Source organism: Pagrus pagrus (assembly GCF_965226575.1).
Source record: "Pagrus pagrus genome assembly, chromosome: 8".
Classification (NCBI taxonomy): domain Eukaryota; kingdom Metazoa; phylum Chordata; class Actinopteri; order Spariformes; family Sparidae; genus Pagrus; species Pagrus pagrus.
This window is the reverse complement of record NC_140192.1, coordinates 31,248,702-31,265,507: the sequence shown is the minus strand read 5'-3', so window position 1 is coordinate 31,265,507 and position 16,806 is coordinate 31,248,702. Positions and strand designations below refer to the sequence as shown.

General features: G+C 40.7%; 1 protein-coding gene across 1 annotated transcript in view; it reads right to left on the bottom strand.

The window, feature by feature from the left end:
• The window catches only part of cacna1ba (calcium channel, voltage-dependent, N type, alpha 1B subunit, a), a 164,533-nt gene that overhangs the window by 83,330 nt on the left and 64,397 nt on the right, over positions 1–16,806 (bottom strand). Inside the window, exons 8-9 of the mRNA XM_084359949.1 lie at positions 3,990–4,105; positions 3,737–3,823 (exon numbers count right to left, since the gene is read on the bottom strand). Of these exons, the coding sequence (XP_084216075.1) occupies positions 3,737–3,823; positions 3,990–4,105 (203 nt within the window). The remainder of the gene's footprint in view (positions 1–3,736; positions 3,824–3,989; positions 4,106–16,806) is intronic.

Genomic DNA, 16,806 nt, shown 5'->3' with positions numbered 1-16,806 from the left:
TTATTTTATTTTATAACTTCTTAAGCTTTTTATTATATATAGTACTTCATTGTTTTTTGTATATTGTATATAGTACTTTATTGTTTCTATATTTGCCCTTGTATTCTGATTGTATTTGTACTTAAATGTACCCGCTGCTATGATAACATAATTTCCCATTGGGGATTAATATTAATATCTATCTATCTATCTATCTATCTATCTATCTATCTATCTATCTGTCTGTCTGTCTGTCTGTTTCTGGCTGGATTATAGGATGTTTGGGTCTTTCTTGTCCTTTGAATGTTGTTGCCCTCAGTTGACTGGTGCCCCTAGGGGCAAGGAGTTGGTCGCACTCCGTTTGCTTAGAAGAGCTGATGCCAGGCTCATGAGGACCTGATTGTGCCACCAGGTGTAGTGGCCTTGCGTGGGGCTGGTCTTACATCCTGTCATGACATGTTTGAGGGTTGCCAGTGTTGGACAGAGCACAAGTGTTGGATCTTCCCCAAACCACTGCTGGAGGTTCGTTGGTGATGGAAGCACATCATATGTAGTTCTATATGCAGCTCATTGTGGGACGCCAAGCCACTTCTTCACGTATGAGGTAATGGTTCACTCAGCCTTCGCCACTGCTGTTAATGGGACCTCACGTCACTCGACTGATTTGATAGGTTGCTTCGTAAGAAGTACTGGTCAATGTGATTCCTCTGTCTCTGCCCTCTCAAGCACCCTTTTTTCCCTTGGTGGATCTGCAACGCCCTTTGCCGATGTTACTTTCTCCCATCCGCAGCTGCACACCTGAAGCTGTGCCCTGTTGCTGTTGTGGTTATCTCGCATTTTTCAGTTCCTGGGTCTGTAACCGTGTTGTCAGTCAGTGAGCCATCTTACGCCCCCACTCTCGCAGGCTCTAGGGGTATCTTCCTTTTTTGATTTTTCGTAGCACCTAGTGGCTTTCTATTCTAATACTTAAGACTGAAAGGATGAGTCAATCAACATAAATGTTATGTTTTGGTAATCAATTGTTTGGCAAAAATGCCAACAATTCAATGGTTCTTAAATGCATATTATCTGGTTTTATTAAAGTAAACATAATATCTTTAGATTTTGGATGGTCAATGAAACAAGATATCTAGATATCACAACTTGGGAATTGTCAGACATTTGGTAATATTAACATTGTATGACCCAAATAATAAATTGGAAAATTAATTGTTAGGGAAATCTACAATGAGAATTATGATTTGTTGCAGCCCTACAAAAATAATTATGGAATAGCAAAAAGACTGTGCTAGGTATAGTATGTGTGTAATACTATACTATAATATACCATAGTGCTGCCAAATCTCCTGTTATGAGTTATGAAAACTGTGTGTTTCATAACTTTAAACACAGTTCAGTGTTTCTGTTCAGAGCTATTTAGAAAATCAGAGAGTATCAAAACTACAGAGAAGAGAAGAGCTTTGAAATTACATGAAGGACCCTCATACTCCCACACTGCCTCTGAACTCCAGTGAGCCTTGCTCTCTGTACTTCACTCTAATCTCATTACCCTTCCACCCTGGCACCAATAATCACTGTGACTGTTACCCTGGGTGATGCTGCAGATGAGAGGCAGTATGACCCTGATAAGAGGAGAATATATACACATACACACCTCAGAGGGGAATGCTAGTGGAAATGATCTATTATCTATCTCAGCCACATACTGATTACTCAGTTGGAAGCTGCCCAGATGATGGTAGGTCTAACAGTATGGAGTGTGCCAGTTACCTGTACAGACACAGTGCAACGTACAGTATTTTCAAAAACTGCCACCCTTTGGGGATTCAACAATAAATACAAATTCAGTTTGTCACAAAGTATCATCTCTCAAATCTGTCCCAAGTCATCCCTCTTCCCAATCAAATTGATAGAGGATCTATGTCAATTCTCATCAGTTTAGTTCTTTCCCCAGGAGTAAACTCTCTTCTTAAAATAAACAATCAAGGTACCAGTTGGTTGATAGTCTTCGTTCACACAGGATAAGTGTCAGGAAATGCAGCTGTAGAATATCGTTAAGCTAGTTGTGAATATCATAATTGATGAAATTGAAAGTGAATTTTAATTGATTTTCAATTTAGAATGGAAATTGTGACACCCCCAATACTTAAAAGGTACTATATGTAAAAATGTACCAGCAGGATTTCAATGCAAGTGATGGATCTGTCGACAGTTGAGCAGTGTTTTTTTATTGCCAAAGTAGAAGATAAGAAAATAGGAAAAATTCCATGTATCTCTGACTTGAATTTACAACCTGCTGATGGTTTTTCTCTACTTGGATGCTTGTCATAGTGGTCTGAACCATGAAATGGAAAGCAACATACAATGCCCAGGACAGCAAGAACAGGAAAATGTCCTGCTGTTTTGACATGTGTGCATTCATGCATTATTGCATTATTCATGAATTCAAAAGGGCTACCTGCTTTGCTATCAATGTAACCAAACTACAAAAATGGAAAACCAGATGGTTTTATCATGTCACATTTTCCTTTAAGTTTGATAAGTTAAACAAGATAGACACAGTGTAGACTACATTTGTTTTATCTTAATTTATCTAGATAAACTAAACTACATTACTGTCAATGTTAGCAACTGCTAAAAGAGATTAAATTAAAGAGGCTTGCATAAAAGAGAACAGAGCTAAAGATGCTAGCTGCTATTGACAAGTTAAAAAAAAAACAGGCCAGTGCAGGAGAATTGGATAGCTCTCACCAACAACTGCACCATGTCTCTTCTTTCTTTCCTTGCCTCCTTGTCTGCTATCCTAGAGTCAATAGAGGTGTATTTTTCAAAACTAGTCATTCCTCACCTGTCCACCAGACACTATCTGTCATCATCATAGCAGCCGACTGCTGCCTGCCTCCCTAGCTCTACATCATTCCCTAATCTGTGTAAATATAGTTGGCATGTTCTCTCTCATTTGTCAGATCATAAAGCAATCCCACTGGTACACTATTTTACTTAGCTGGTAATATGTCTGTTCTTGTGGTTGCCTGCTAAAAGACACTTTTAAGGTGTACAGTTGTATTCTTTTTGGTAAGGAAAGCAGAGGTAAGAGTATTTAATTTCTTGGCATTTTGTGAGTTTATTTAATTAATTTATTACACTCACAGCTGTCATGTATCTCCCATCTGAAACTACGGAGGCTCAGATTATCGCCACTTGAGGTACCAAGTGGTATTGGGAGACAGGCACCTTTAATTGAAAGGAGCAATAGTTTAAGATTGTTAAGTTTGTGCTCTTGCTTTGACAATGTCTGCTGTGAAAAGTGACTATAACCTTGGTTATTGTTGGCAAGATATCTGCATATGTCTCACCCCAATCATCAATTTCAACAGTAAATGCTTAAAAATAAGGAAGCACAGGGAGGAATGCCATGGAAAGTTATGCTGACCGTAGATGGCAATAACACTAATGGCGGTGTTTCAAGAGATCATAGGTGAGGACGCAGCAATTAAAGAGGAGAATGACAGACTGCTAAGCATCTATCGATTATTATTGCCTAAAAAAGATGATCATTTGATCACGATTAATATTATATTGTGAGTCCTACATTTTTTAGATGTGATGTATCACTGTATTTTGGTTAAGGTGTGATATAGCATTTACAGCTGCTAGTGAACACCTGATTATTACTCTAACAGGGCACTATCCATTTTTTTAATCTTGCAGGTGATTTTCTATCTTCACAATTGATTCTGAAGATGGTAGTCCTCACCAGAGTTGGTGTGTTTCCGTTTGTACCATGCTCCATCCAGAGACTTCTCCTCTGCATTCTTGTCTTCCTCAGCCAGCATCACCTCCTCTGCAACACAAATAGCACCCTTGATTCAAAGGTAGTCATACTTAGGTCATATTTATGTAGAAATCAACTGTAGTAAAGTTTTTACAGCCATTTGAAACCAACGTCTGTCCAAAGGAGTGTGTGTGTGTGTGTGTGTGTGTGTGGGTGTGTGTGTTTGTTTTCTGACCTGCTTTGCAGATCCACTCTAGGTACCCAGTTAACTCTCTCTCTATTTGCTGTTGTCTGCGGAGCTTCAGGAACTCTTGCCTCTTCTCCACCCGCTCTCTCTCCTTGGCAAACTCACTATGGACCACAATGAAATCCCACACACACACACACACACACACACACACACACACACAGAAATGTTTATTGGATCTGACAAGCCACACACAGACCCTGGAGCACCAGCTCCATGGTTGACAGGTATATAGCAGGCTGACTTCCAGCAGGTAAGACAGAGTCAGTGTCCTGTCACATTGCGGAGTAGCTGGAGCATCAGCAGCAGGGTGGTGTCATGCTTAGACAACAAGCTGGTATCTGTCCACATGGAATGAGGCACTTCTTTGTACTTGATCTCAACAATCAAGTTGCCCAGTGACCTCAGACTTGACTTAACAAAACAAACTTTGGCCTTCTGACTTGAAATTACTTAATATCCTCAGACCACAGATTTAAAATAGGGTTGTAAGTGCTCTCTCTTCATTTTCCTCACTACAGATAAGCGGGTATTAAAGGTGATGATCCAGTATGTCAGTTTATCACTTAGATGTGAAGACTTTGTTGTGGTCAACAATTGACATGGAAAAGATTTGGCTGAGAAATGAGAAACACTGTAATTTTGAGACAGGAATAACATCAGTTATTTTACTGAATTCAACCAAAAAGCTTGAAGTCACTAGATGTCATAAGATGATGTCACTTGCTGATTTGCATATGACTCACATTATGTGAGTGTCATGAATTTTGAGCATCTAGACACCAGAATGATCTAATCCTGTGAACTCAGTGTATTTTGAGCAAAAATAAAAACAAATCAATGGTCAAATTATGCTCTTTAGAACAAAAGCAAAATAAAAGGAGGAAGATCAGTGGGATCATAGATATATATATATAAAGGCTAGATGTCTCGTCCGCGTTGCTGGCCAACGGAGTCGAACGTCCGCACAGGTCGGCCATCTTGGTACAGGTAGCTCGCTCACCCATAACATTGTGTTGGTAATGAAACATGTACTTTTTAAATAACCATAACTTGCTCAATTTTCAACCGATTTTCAAACGGTTTGGTTTGTTATAAACGTCAAAGATGTAGTTATGACACTGCATACTAATACTAACTAATAATTATGTTATGTTCTAAAAAATAGAATAATGTTCTGAAATAGGTAGACTACAATATTTCCCTTTACAAATAGGCTATACATCAAGAAATGCTGCATGTTGAAATCCCCACCCTGTACAGAGATTTATTTATGACACTACATACTTATGAATAATTGAGGCCTTGAGACGAATAACCATACAAGTCCATATTACCAATTTTGAATGAAAATATTTTGACACAAGAAGAGGTTGAAAGTGGATGAGTTTTGAAGAGGATTTGAGGATTTTCACATTTGCTTCCATATTACTATTATTTTTGAAAAAGCTTAATATTTGAAAAACTTGAAAAGCTAAAAAGCTGAACAGTTCAAGGCTGAAAGAGCTTAAAGAGCTGAACATGTTGATAGTTGACTAGTTTCTATAGCTGAACGTATGCTGAAGTAGTAGTAAAATGAAATTTGAAAAATTCCCCATAAGGATGAATGAGAAAACACCTCCCAAACACCTGCAGGTCTAGACAAAAGTGTAATGGTTATGGCCAAAATATGTATACAGTGAGTAATAGGAGACATTGCTGAACCTGTGGTGTGTTTTTTTATTTCTGTAGAGTGAAAAATGAGGGAGCCAGAGCGAGAGACAAAACCGGTACCGTCTGCTCTCCTCCAGAAATTTAGGCTCAAAGTTAACACTGCGGCTTATGGGGGAGTTGCTGGAGTGCTTGTCGCTCGAGGGCTTCTACAGCCAAAAGTTTAAGTCCTACATCTGAAATAAGACCATCATCTGAAAGACAACAAGATTTCCTACATTTCTATGTATATATTGTCTATGTGAAGTAAAAGATGTGGGACCCAAATCAAGCTGAAGAGAGTTTTTTCTAAAGTTTTTGCAGCTGCTCTCCACTCTAGCGATGATGTCACGCACTCTAGCTCACGCAATACACACCCATTATAAACCCAGAAGATGAGCTAAAAATCCTTCAAACTAAAACTGTGATGATTTCTTCGAAGAGAAAAGATGTGATTTCAACATGTTCAAGCATCCAGAATTATAACCACGTTAATGACGTTTGTAAGAAACCAAACTGTTTGTAAATCCGTCAAGGTTTCAGCGAGATAAGAGTATTAGCGTTTGTGCAGATCACTGACTTTACCTCAGGTTACACAGATACAGCCGGAAAGCTAACCTGTACCAAGATGGCCGACCTGTGAGGACGTTCTAGACTCCGCCGTAAGACATCTAGCCTTTATATATATATATCTATGAGTGGGATGGCCTGGCAGCCCTACCCTGGTAGGGTAAAGGTGCAAAGCTGAACCCCTAGTTTGTATCCAGCCAGCTACTGTTGTCATTCCGTCATTCCAAACCTCTCCCTACCATTACTTCCTGTCATCTATGTCACTGATGTAGGTGTAAAGATTTGCAGCAAGGCTCATTTAAAAATAGTTCCTAAAGGTGCGTTCACACCGGACCTTTTATTTTTGTCGCTGTCGCTCATGTCGCTCCAAAAAAGTCGCTCTGTTGCTCAGCTGCAGTCGCTCGTCGGCACAATTCAACAGATCGCTCTGATAACGTCATTCAAGCGATTCCAGTGAATTTCACGTCGCTCGGAGGCGCTCATTTCTTCCCGTTTTCAACGGTATACGCGGCTGACAACGGCCCAGTTTGACGAGCTGTTGGCGAGAATCGGAGGCAGGAATTGCCCGGTTGGACACCAACTACAGGCGCTCCATCCCAGAGCGCCTGGCCATTTGTCTCCGGTGTGTGTGTGTGTGTGTGTTTGTGTGTGTCAACGTAAAGCCGGCTTTGCTCTTCCGGACCGGTGGAGTTGTATTACGTTTACATGGTTTCAGTAGTTGTCATAATTAGGCCTACATATAGATTACGGCAGCCAGTCAGCGCTGAGCGACAAGCGACTGACGGCCAGAGAGTTGGGGTTTCTCAACTCGAGCGACAGAGCGTTTTTTCGCTCCGTCGCTCGGACGCTGTCGCTCAGAGCCCCAGCGACATTTCGCCTGAGCGATTAATCGCTCAGTCGCTCGTTTGCATTAACTTAATATGTAAACTTGTCGCCAGCGACAAAAATAAAAGGTCCGGTGTGAACGCACCTTAATGCCCTCTTTAAGAATTCAGCTAAGTTGGCACGACTGAATAACGTACAAATCACACCTGAGAAGTTTGCTTTCAAGTATGACAAAGTTTGACAGTAGTTACAGGAAAAGTTTACCCAAAAATGACAATTCAGTCATTATCTACACACTGCATGCCAATGTGAAATGTTGTAGTCCACAAAACATTTCTGTAGCTTCACAGCAAAAAAAACCAAACAGCTGAAGTAGCTGGAGAAAACGGAAAAACAACAACAACAACCAAAAAATGTCTCATATGGCATAATCCAAGTCTGCAGAAGCCCTGAGGTCCTGACTGATTTTAAAAGACTTTGTATACACCCTTGATGCCCAGTCAAGCCTGTGCATTGAATTCAGAAGGGGTGCATGCTAACAGTAGCTTAGGAGCTACAGTGGAGATTTGGGTTTTAAAAGGGTGTAAATAACAACTTTTCAAATCAATGTGTGTCTCTGGGCTTCTGAAGACTTGGATTACACCAGATGAGCTGTATGGAGCATTTATTTTTTTTGGTTGATCTAAAACAAGTCCCAAGCTACTTCAGTTGTTTAGGAAAATGCTGCAATGCTAATGCTAAATTTGGGACTTCATAGCCAATACTCAAGACTTAGGTCTTAGTTGTAGTAGGTTTGGCAATCATGACCAAAAAATGTATATCATATTATATAACTACGAGTGTAATTGTTCCAAAGGACATATGAATGGGCAAAATTGAAATAAGAGCCAAGCTGTAATAAATCAGAATGATCCTTGAAAGAGAGGTGCATGGCAGAGAACAGTGATACATGGGCATCTTGTAGCTCCAATATCTGTGTCTGTGTTATGAAGAAAGCTGGGGCTGCACAGAGGACTGGGACTCTGTTTTATTAATCTCCCCCTTTAAAGTCACATTCTCTCTGTGTGGTGACAGAGCAGCTATATATAGGCAGAGAGAACAAAAAAGAATTTTGTCAGAATTTTGTTTAAAAACAGGACATGTACATATACAGCGCATGTGTAGCTATGAAATGTTTCCCCTTTTGAAGCCAATAAAAAGAACAAACTCTTTATCTCTTTTTTATAACTCTTTTTAAACAACTACTAATATCACACTTTTTTGTGATTTTTTAAAAAAATTGGATAGCGTTATCTCCACTGTCACTGTATTGTGGTATTGCTTTGCTAAGGGTGAGGGTTTATGTCATGCCAGTAAGGAAGTCTTCAATTTAAATGAGCTGGGAAATAAGATATGTGAGAGATGAGGGAGAGACGGGGAGGTGGAATTAGAGAGAAGTAAAGAGGTGGAGAGAGAGACAAAGAGAGAGAGACAGAGGGAGAGAGGAAGACAGACTACTGAAATAACAGCGAGGGATCTCCAGTCCACCCCCACTGCTCAGTGATTGGTGTGTCTCCCACACAGTGGAGGGGGAAGCTAGATTCTGCATTGCAGTGGCTGTCTGCCTGCCTTCCTGAGGGTGTGTGTGTTTGTATACATGCCTGCCAGTGTGTCTAAATCTAATTTTGTGGCTACATATCTTTCTCTCTGTAATGTGTGTGCAGTGCATCCATGGGTTGGCTGGCTGAGTATACAGTGTGTGTGTGTGCGTGTGTGTGTGTGTGTGTGTGTGTGTGTGTGTGTGTGTGTACAGGGAGAGATTTCTCAGTGTTGTAGCAGCTTTCAGCTACACTTTCACACCATCTCACACACGTTCACACTGATACATATGCCGGCATGAGCACAAACAAACAGTGCACAGTCACATCCACACTAAATTAGATAATTACAAGCTTTCATACACACATAGTACTCATATTTTCTCCTCCGGAAACAAGCAGACCAACTGAAATATACATAGAAAAAGAGACTACAGTTTATACAGTATATGCATTTGTATATGTATACATACTATGGGCTCTATTTTAATCGCATCGAAAAACACAGAGTGGTGGGTGTTGGGTGCAGGAACTGTGTTGGGTGTCACAGCCAGTCATATCACGGGTTTCATCACTCTGAAGCACCTGTGCCAATCACAGTGGCAAATGATGACAACAGCTCAATGGTTTTCTCCAGGAAGTCATGTTGTCTGGATGGTGCAGAGCAGCAGATGTGAACACTCAGCACCACAAATCTCCAGCCCGAGGCAGATGGTCTGAATTTTTTTAACAGTTAATTTATACAAAGACGATAGAAACAACTTATTAGTAAAGATGTTTATATGATCACATCAGTCTGACTCTATTTATGTCATATTTCTACTATTACTACATTGGAAATGGTTGCATCGTATCTTAAAAAGTGGCACAGCAGTGTTTGCTCCATAATGCATTTCATGAATTAAACATGAACCACTGAATTTTTTTTAAAGTTGGAAAGGAGGCTGTGATGCATATGATTAATAAAGTCTAGTAATCCAACGTCTCCTACATAAATAGGCCAAAGACAGAATTATAACAGTCTGGTCTGATGTGTGTGGAGGTGTGTGTGATCTGTACAGTGGCACTGTGCAACAGCACTGCACTATGGTGCTGCACTTGTCCAGTCAGAGGCAAGGGTTTTTATCAACGTATGTCCTGATGTCTTCAGATGGCTAGAGGGGCTACAGTATAAAGCAGCTGTGGACAATGGATATTGTAAGAATATACGTATATTGGCATGGAAGATGTGACCATGATTATTATGTTAGCCAAACATGTAAACAAACCTCAATCTTTGTGACTTTAGCCTAATCCCTTCCTCCTAGCGCCTTTGTTTCAGGTGTTCACATCTAGGGGAAGGGTGTTCCGATTCTTGTAGCAATAGTGCGAGGTGTTAGGACCACATGGCCCTCCATATGGATGTTTTTCAGAGGTACACTTCAGACTGAGGGTTATGAGAACTGGCTGTCTTTTCAACAAATGTTTGTCCTTTTCTTTAAAACAAGCATAAAACAATAACAATCAGTTAGCTTGTGAGCAAATGTTACATTGTTATTACTGGTTTGTGCATGACAGTCCCGCATTTTGACATATTTCAATGTTGCAGTGATGGCAAATGATGCCCAAAATTTAAGTCCAGCAGTGAAGTTGCTGCTCTTTGTACCACTCCTCTAATATCACAGCAGACTGGCAGGGTAGGAGCATGGGTTGCTAATGTTAGCCCATAAATAATAATAATAATAATAATAATAATAATAATGCATCTTATTTCAGGGGCCTTTCAAAGCACTCAAGGACACCTTACAAGACACACATAACACAACAGCAATCAAACAATATAATCAGGTAACATTGGTGTGGAAGTAAGTGCAATTTTGCAAAGATAAATAAATAAATAAATATGAATGTGATTACATAGTGAATAGTACAGAAAATAGGCAAGAATGTGATTTGCATGGTTAGTGTGAGACAGAGTATGCCACTCAGAATAAGTGTGTTTTCAGGCGGGATTTAAAGGTGGGGATAGTGTCAGAAATGCGAATGTCCGGTGGGAGAGAGTTCCAAAGGCGGGGGGCAGATCGGCTGAAAGCTCTTGACGTCATTAGGTTGGCAGATGGGGCAAAGAGCTGGATGGCAGAAGAGGATCGGAGAGTGCGGGAAGGTGTGTGGATATGAATTAGTTCAGAGAGATACGATGGTGCCAGGTTGTGAAGGATCTTGGAAGTGAGGAGTAGAATCTTAAAATCAATGCGGGATTTGATAGGGAACCAATGAAGTTGCTGCAGGAGGAGGAAGCCCATAGAGGAGAGAATTGCAATAGTCCAGACGGGATGTAATCAGGGTGTTTACAAGGATAGTGGTGCAGGTTGGTGTAAGTGAGGGACGGAGACGATTGATGTTGTGTAGATGGAAGTATGCAGACTGAGTAACATTATTGATGTGGGCTCCGAAAGATAAGGTGCCGTCCAGGATGACACCCAGGCTCTTTACCTGAGGTGACGGAGGAACAGTGGAATTGTCGATGGACATGGAGAAAGTGTTGGGTGTTGCTAGGGTGGATCTGGAACCGATGAGGAGGACCTCAGTTTTGTTGCTGTTGAGTTTAAGGAAGTTAAGTGAGAACCAAGATTTCATTTCCAGTTTCCAGATTTAAAGCATCACTAGTGTCCAGGTAATGAAGCAGTGTTCTTTTTTATTTGATGACTTGATTGCGTGAAGTTGTGAACAAACTGTGAACATCCATGCTTTTCTTACTCTGTCAGATAAATGGCATAGTGATTATACCAGGGTTGCCACTGTGACGCAAGAGAAATCAGCACAGCAAAAGGCGGCATATTGAAAATGTCCAGTCACGTCTGTTAACATGAACAATATCAACAATAACAACTGATTACGTATAAGGGTCTTACAGGGTTGTCCCATTTCATAGAGGGAGATTTTAACCACCACCTCTTTTAATTCTGCTATGGGAATGCAAAGGGACACCGAGAAATGAAGGCTAGGGTTAAAAATTAGAAATGGTAATTGGCCTTTATCTCAGTGTATAAAACTATATGGCCCTTAACCTCCCACCAAGAGTATATTTTAAAGCAATCTTTTCAAATTTGACCGTGTTCATTACAGCTGTGCCTTAGGGCTTTATTTTAATGAACTGAATATACCTCTGTACTTGGCTGTATTGAGTATGGACATAACATGGCACTGTTTGGGATATTTCGAAAGAAAAATGAAAATCATGGAAAATGACAAGTGAGGTGGTACTTACATACATAACTTAATTTCAGTAATTATGTAAATAATGTACTTATTTTAACTGAAATCATGGCCTTTTCCTAAATCTAACCACTTGGTTATAGTGCCTAACCTTAACCAAACTGTGACTGTTTCTCAACATTAACAACGTAGTGTACTTGACTTTAAGTACGTTGTCATTAGCAACACGCATACCTCCCCCCAGAAATGCCATTTTCTTCCAGTATACTCCTCATGGAGCTAGATAATGAAGTCATAATCGTAATGATGGGTGGTAAAAGTTGTACAACAGAAAACATTTTGCTACATTTTTGTGTTATTTTTTGCTCTGTTGCTGAAACAAGTACTACCTATGACAGAGATACATTCAATCAGCATTGGAAGAGAAAGCACAGGTTTTGGGAAAGGGACAGCAGACTTTGAGACGATCACTGCCAACAGCATCTTTCGACCATCCGACCTAACCAGCCAGATCACCCCAGGGAGGAAGAGAGGTAAAAGCCATGGATACAAGCCATGCTAATCCAGCTTGGTTTAAAGCTGTTCCTGGCTGACGTCTGGTCACAGGAAAATGTAATGGACAACTGAGGCCCAGGCTGGCCAAGCAACAGGAAATCAGAGACTTTTGGACCCACATCTTTACAGAGGCCCGTCTTCACCACAACTTCCCAGATCATGCTGTTGCACTCAGGCAGACTGTGTTCCAAGCCAATGAGGAGAGGTACTGTAGACACTGTGTTCACGTAGTTGTTGCTTGGTGCTCACACACTGTCAAAGTTGATGAACAGTGTTTACCCGATGTCAAACTTCTGATATGAAGATGCCGACCATATTATCATTGCCATCTGATTGCTGCCGTTTACATACACCCTGACACTAATTTAAAAAATGCACTACATGTTTGTGTATATAATTAAGTGTATGTTTTAGGTTTGTGTTGCATGAAGGAAATGACAAACTTTCATTTTGTTAGCAAGCCTGTGTGATGACAAATCCCCTTGAAGACACCACTAAAGATAAAGTAGCTGTAGTAGTCCTATCAACTTAATGGTTATAGCTAACATGTTTGTGAACACTTGTCTACTGACACATCCAACAGACGTTGAGCAACACTATTGGAATTGTGTTTTCTGACATACAATGTGTGAGACACATTGTCAGATGTTAGGGTAAAAGTATACATTAGACAGACTAAAGGAATGTGGGATAGAATAGATGGTTGGGGGATCAACATTGATCACAGCCACATCTTATCCCAGCCTGCCCACACTGATGAGATAAAAGCTGAGTGAATGGCCCCAACCTCCCCTGGGGATCTGCAGCCTCTCAACCCTGCATGTTTCTGCTCTCCTGCCTGCTCTGAAGCTCAGATCGTGGCCTTTAAACAATGACATGGCCCCCGCACCGCCCTGCCAGACAGTATCAGTGACCTTCCACCTCCATAGTAACTGTAAAGCCATCTGACAACTTCTGTGGAGAGAGCAGGAAACAGAGAGGACAAGATAACCACAGAGGAGGCGGCTAAAGGCTACCTGCCTTCCAAAGCTTTTGTCTAATACAGTATGTGTGAAGAAAATTAAAAAAAAACTAAAAGTTATAGAAAAGGGACAATAAAAATAAAGTTCAAGCTAAAATCCTCTAATATGCAGAGAAACGTGAAAATAAAATCCTCACCATAAATGAAGGTGGTTAATAGCAAGCTGTAGGCTGTAAACCTTCAAATTAAAATGTTTGTCTGCAGAAATATTTTAAAAGAAGAGACTTGAAAGTTGCTAAAGAAGTAGAATTGTTACACTTTGTGAAAAGGTGAGGACCCAAACACAGAGACACACAGGATTAAGAAACACAACGCAAGCTTTAATAACTAAAGCTGAAATAACCAAGAAAACTAAAGAGGTGCAAAACGTCTAAATACAAAGTAGCAAACAAAAAACTAAGACAAAGTACAAACCAAGAGCAAGGTTCAAACCAGAAATCACGAGAGCTAAGCAGAAACACAAAGCCAGGAACAAAAACCAGAAAACATACCACGGGGAGACACTAGAAGAAAAACACAGATGAGAAACACAGGGTGGTAACACAGGGGCGAACTGACAAAGACAAGAGGGAGCACAAAGACTATATACACACACAGCTAAAGACGGGATGAGGTGCAGGTGGAGTAAGGTGGAGCAACACAGGTGAGGGAAATAAACAGAAAAACACTAGAAACAGGGAAGAGGGTGATGGGCTGGAAAAACTGAAGACACAGTGAGGAGGGAAAGGCTAAAGTGGGAGATACAGAGCAAGTTTGGACAGCAAGAAAACAGGAGGGAAATGACACAATAGGAGGAAATGACAAGCAAAACATGACACAAGTGTAAAATTACAAAATAAAACACGAAACCAGAATCATGACAAAAATGGTTCATTTCATCAGGCAAGGCATTCTAAAGCCATGAGCCTTGACCACAACAGCTCTAACATGGGAATCGCTAGCTGAAGTCACTAAAAAAATCTTCCAATAGTTAATCACAGCTACTAAAGACAATGCTGGACTGTGGATTGCAGTCAATGTTTTTTAATGTGTCTTCTTTTTTGTGTGTTAAAAACAAATGAGAAAGGGAACAAGCTGAACAAGCCATCACTTATGACCAGTGAATATGAACTTCCAGGAGTAGGACTTCAATGACTTGACCAATGACATTTCTTTTAAAGAAGGTGAGAAGAAGTTGGCGGGTCTCTGTAATACTTATCAGTGGTCTAGTATTTAGTCTTGGCACTTTTTTTTTCGTGCGAATACACATCATTGTTTTTTCGAGCTGATGTTTTTGTCATGAGTACTTGCACACAGAAAGTGAATAGTACATGTTGAGAAAGTGTCATAATTTTTTGAGGGGGAACAAGGTCCATTTTTCTGAGTACCACAACAACTCGATTATTCCCTGCACAGACAGACTGTTGTATCTAAAGGATTTACTGATGGGGAACTGAAGCTGCTATATCCATCTGTGCTGTCTTTATATCCACCAGACTACTTTGATAAAAACAGTCATTTTACCTTGTAGAACATGACTGATCTACTTCTGCGATCGGTTTGTTTGTGACAGGTGTTTTAACCTATTAATACATCATTATGGACCAGACTGGAGCCCCAGGACATTCAGCTGAGATGGTGTGGTGAATGCGACCTCTCTCTACCTGTCAGTGAGCCGGTCAGTGCTGCAGTACGAGCCCAAACATCCCTGGGTCCCTCTTGGAGCGCCGCAAGCTGGCACTGTTTTTTTTACCAGTCTCTGCCCTACTTGTCTGCTGCGACTTTCATTCAATGTGATGATATATCCGTGTCGCAAAATCACATATTGGACCATACTACACAAATTTGCATCGCTGCCTGTGTAAGTAATTTTCAAGCGACATAGTCGTGGGTGAATATTTTGCATATTTGTGTCTTTCATTGCCCGGTGTGTAAAGGCCTTTCCATCTATTTTTGGAACTCTCTCTCTTCCTCCCTCTCTCTCTCAATTCAATTCAATTCAAAGTGTCATGACCCTCATCATGGCAGCCCTCCCTTCTCCCTTTATATGTGTGTGTTGTCATTCCCTGTCTGTGTTATTCCTCCTGTGTCTCTCCCCCTGTCTGTTCTGTGTGTGTGCAGGTGGGCGTGGTCTCCTTCCACAGGCAGCACCAGGTGAATCCACTCCAGTAATCAACCCTTCTATAAAGCCTCTGGGTTCCCTCCTGCTCATCACCAGATCATTTCATCAGTCTACGTGGTTGTTTGCATCCTGGTGCCGCTGTGTTTTTGCCTTTGTGGCCTGTTGTTAGCTTGTGTAGCTAATACTGCTGTGTTCCTCCCATCTCCCCTCAGATTGCTGTGCTTGCCTTGTGATCTCCCGTTTGCTTCTGCCCTGCCTGCCTGTGAACCTGCCTGCTGCCTGCTCTCCTGTGTTTCCCCTAAGTGTGAGTACGCTCAAGAGACGGACTTCACTGTGCCGTGCCGCAGCGCTGCCATTACCCCGTGGCAGACGCAACATCTAGACACTCACTCTCACTGGGGACTTCACAAGCCACAGTTGGAGCCTGGGACTACGCACCACACCCCTCCCCCCCCCGCACTTGTTTTGCACATTGAACATTAAAAACGTATTTACTGTTAAACCTGTTGTTTGAGTCATGCATTTGGGTCCAGACTCCATACAAATTGTAACACAAAGGGGCTTTATTGGCATGAAAGTTTAACAACAATGTTGCCAAAGCATCTGTCCAAACACTCGGACAGAACACAACACCAAGATTGATTTACATTAATTATATATACATACAGTGTGTGTGTGTGTGTGTGTGTGTGTCTCCCTCTCATGTAAATGATTATGTGTGTTTCCCACACATTAGGGGTGTGCAGAGCAGCCAATATTTGTATTTGTATTTGTTGAGGGGGGAAAAGTATTTGTATTTGTATTCGAGTAAAATTCAAAATAGGCGTAAAAATATATATTTTTTTGAGTTACACTTCTAATTTTCGTTATAGTGTAAGTATTCTTTAATTATCCATTATAATAATTATGGATATGCAATATTGGTTGATGTTTTTCCATAAATCCAGCAATGAACATGTAACAAGGAATGTCATTGAAAAGAAAATAACATAACAGCCATTACCTCATCCATGGTTAAACCAACAACTAATAAAATATCATTGTGAACATTATGAACCCCACCACCACCCGTCCTTGTTGGAGGACGTTGAACAGACAGAATAAAAACAAATTATACTTAAAAGAACTGTTCTTTCTAATGCACAGAGCTCCAAGAACTAAACTTGATCTGTAAATAATATGACATAGTAGCCTATAGCTAACGGTCATTATGCTTCTGGCCTCTACCTGGTCTTTTTACTAAACTTAACCAACTCCTTTCTTCATTGTCTA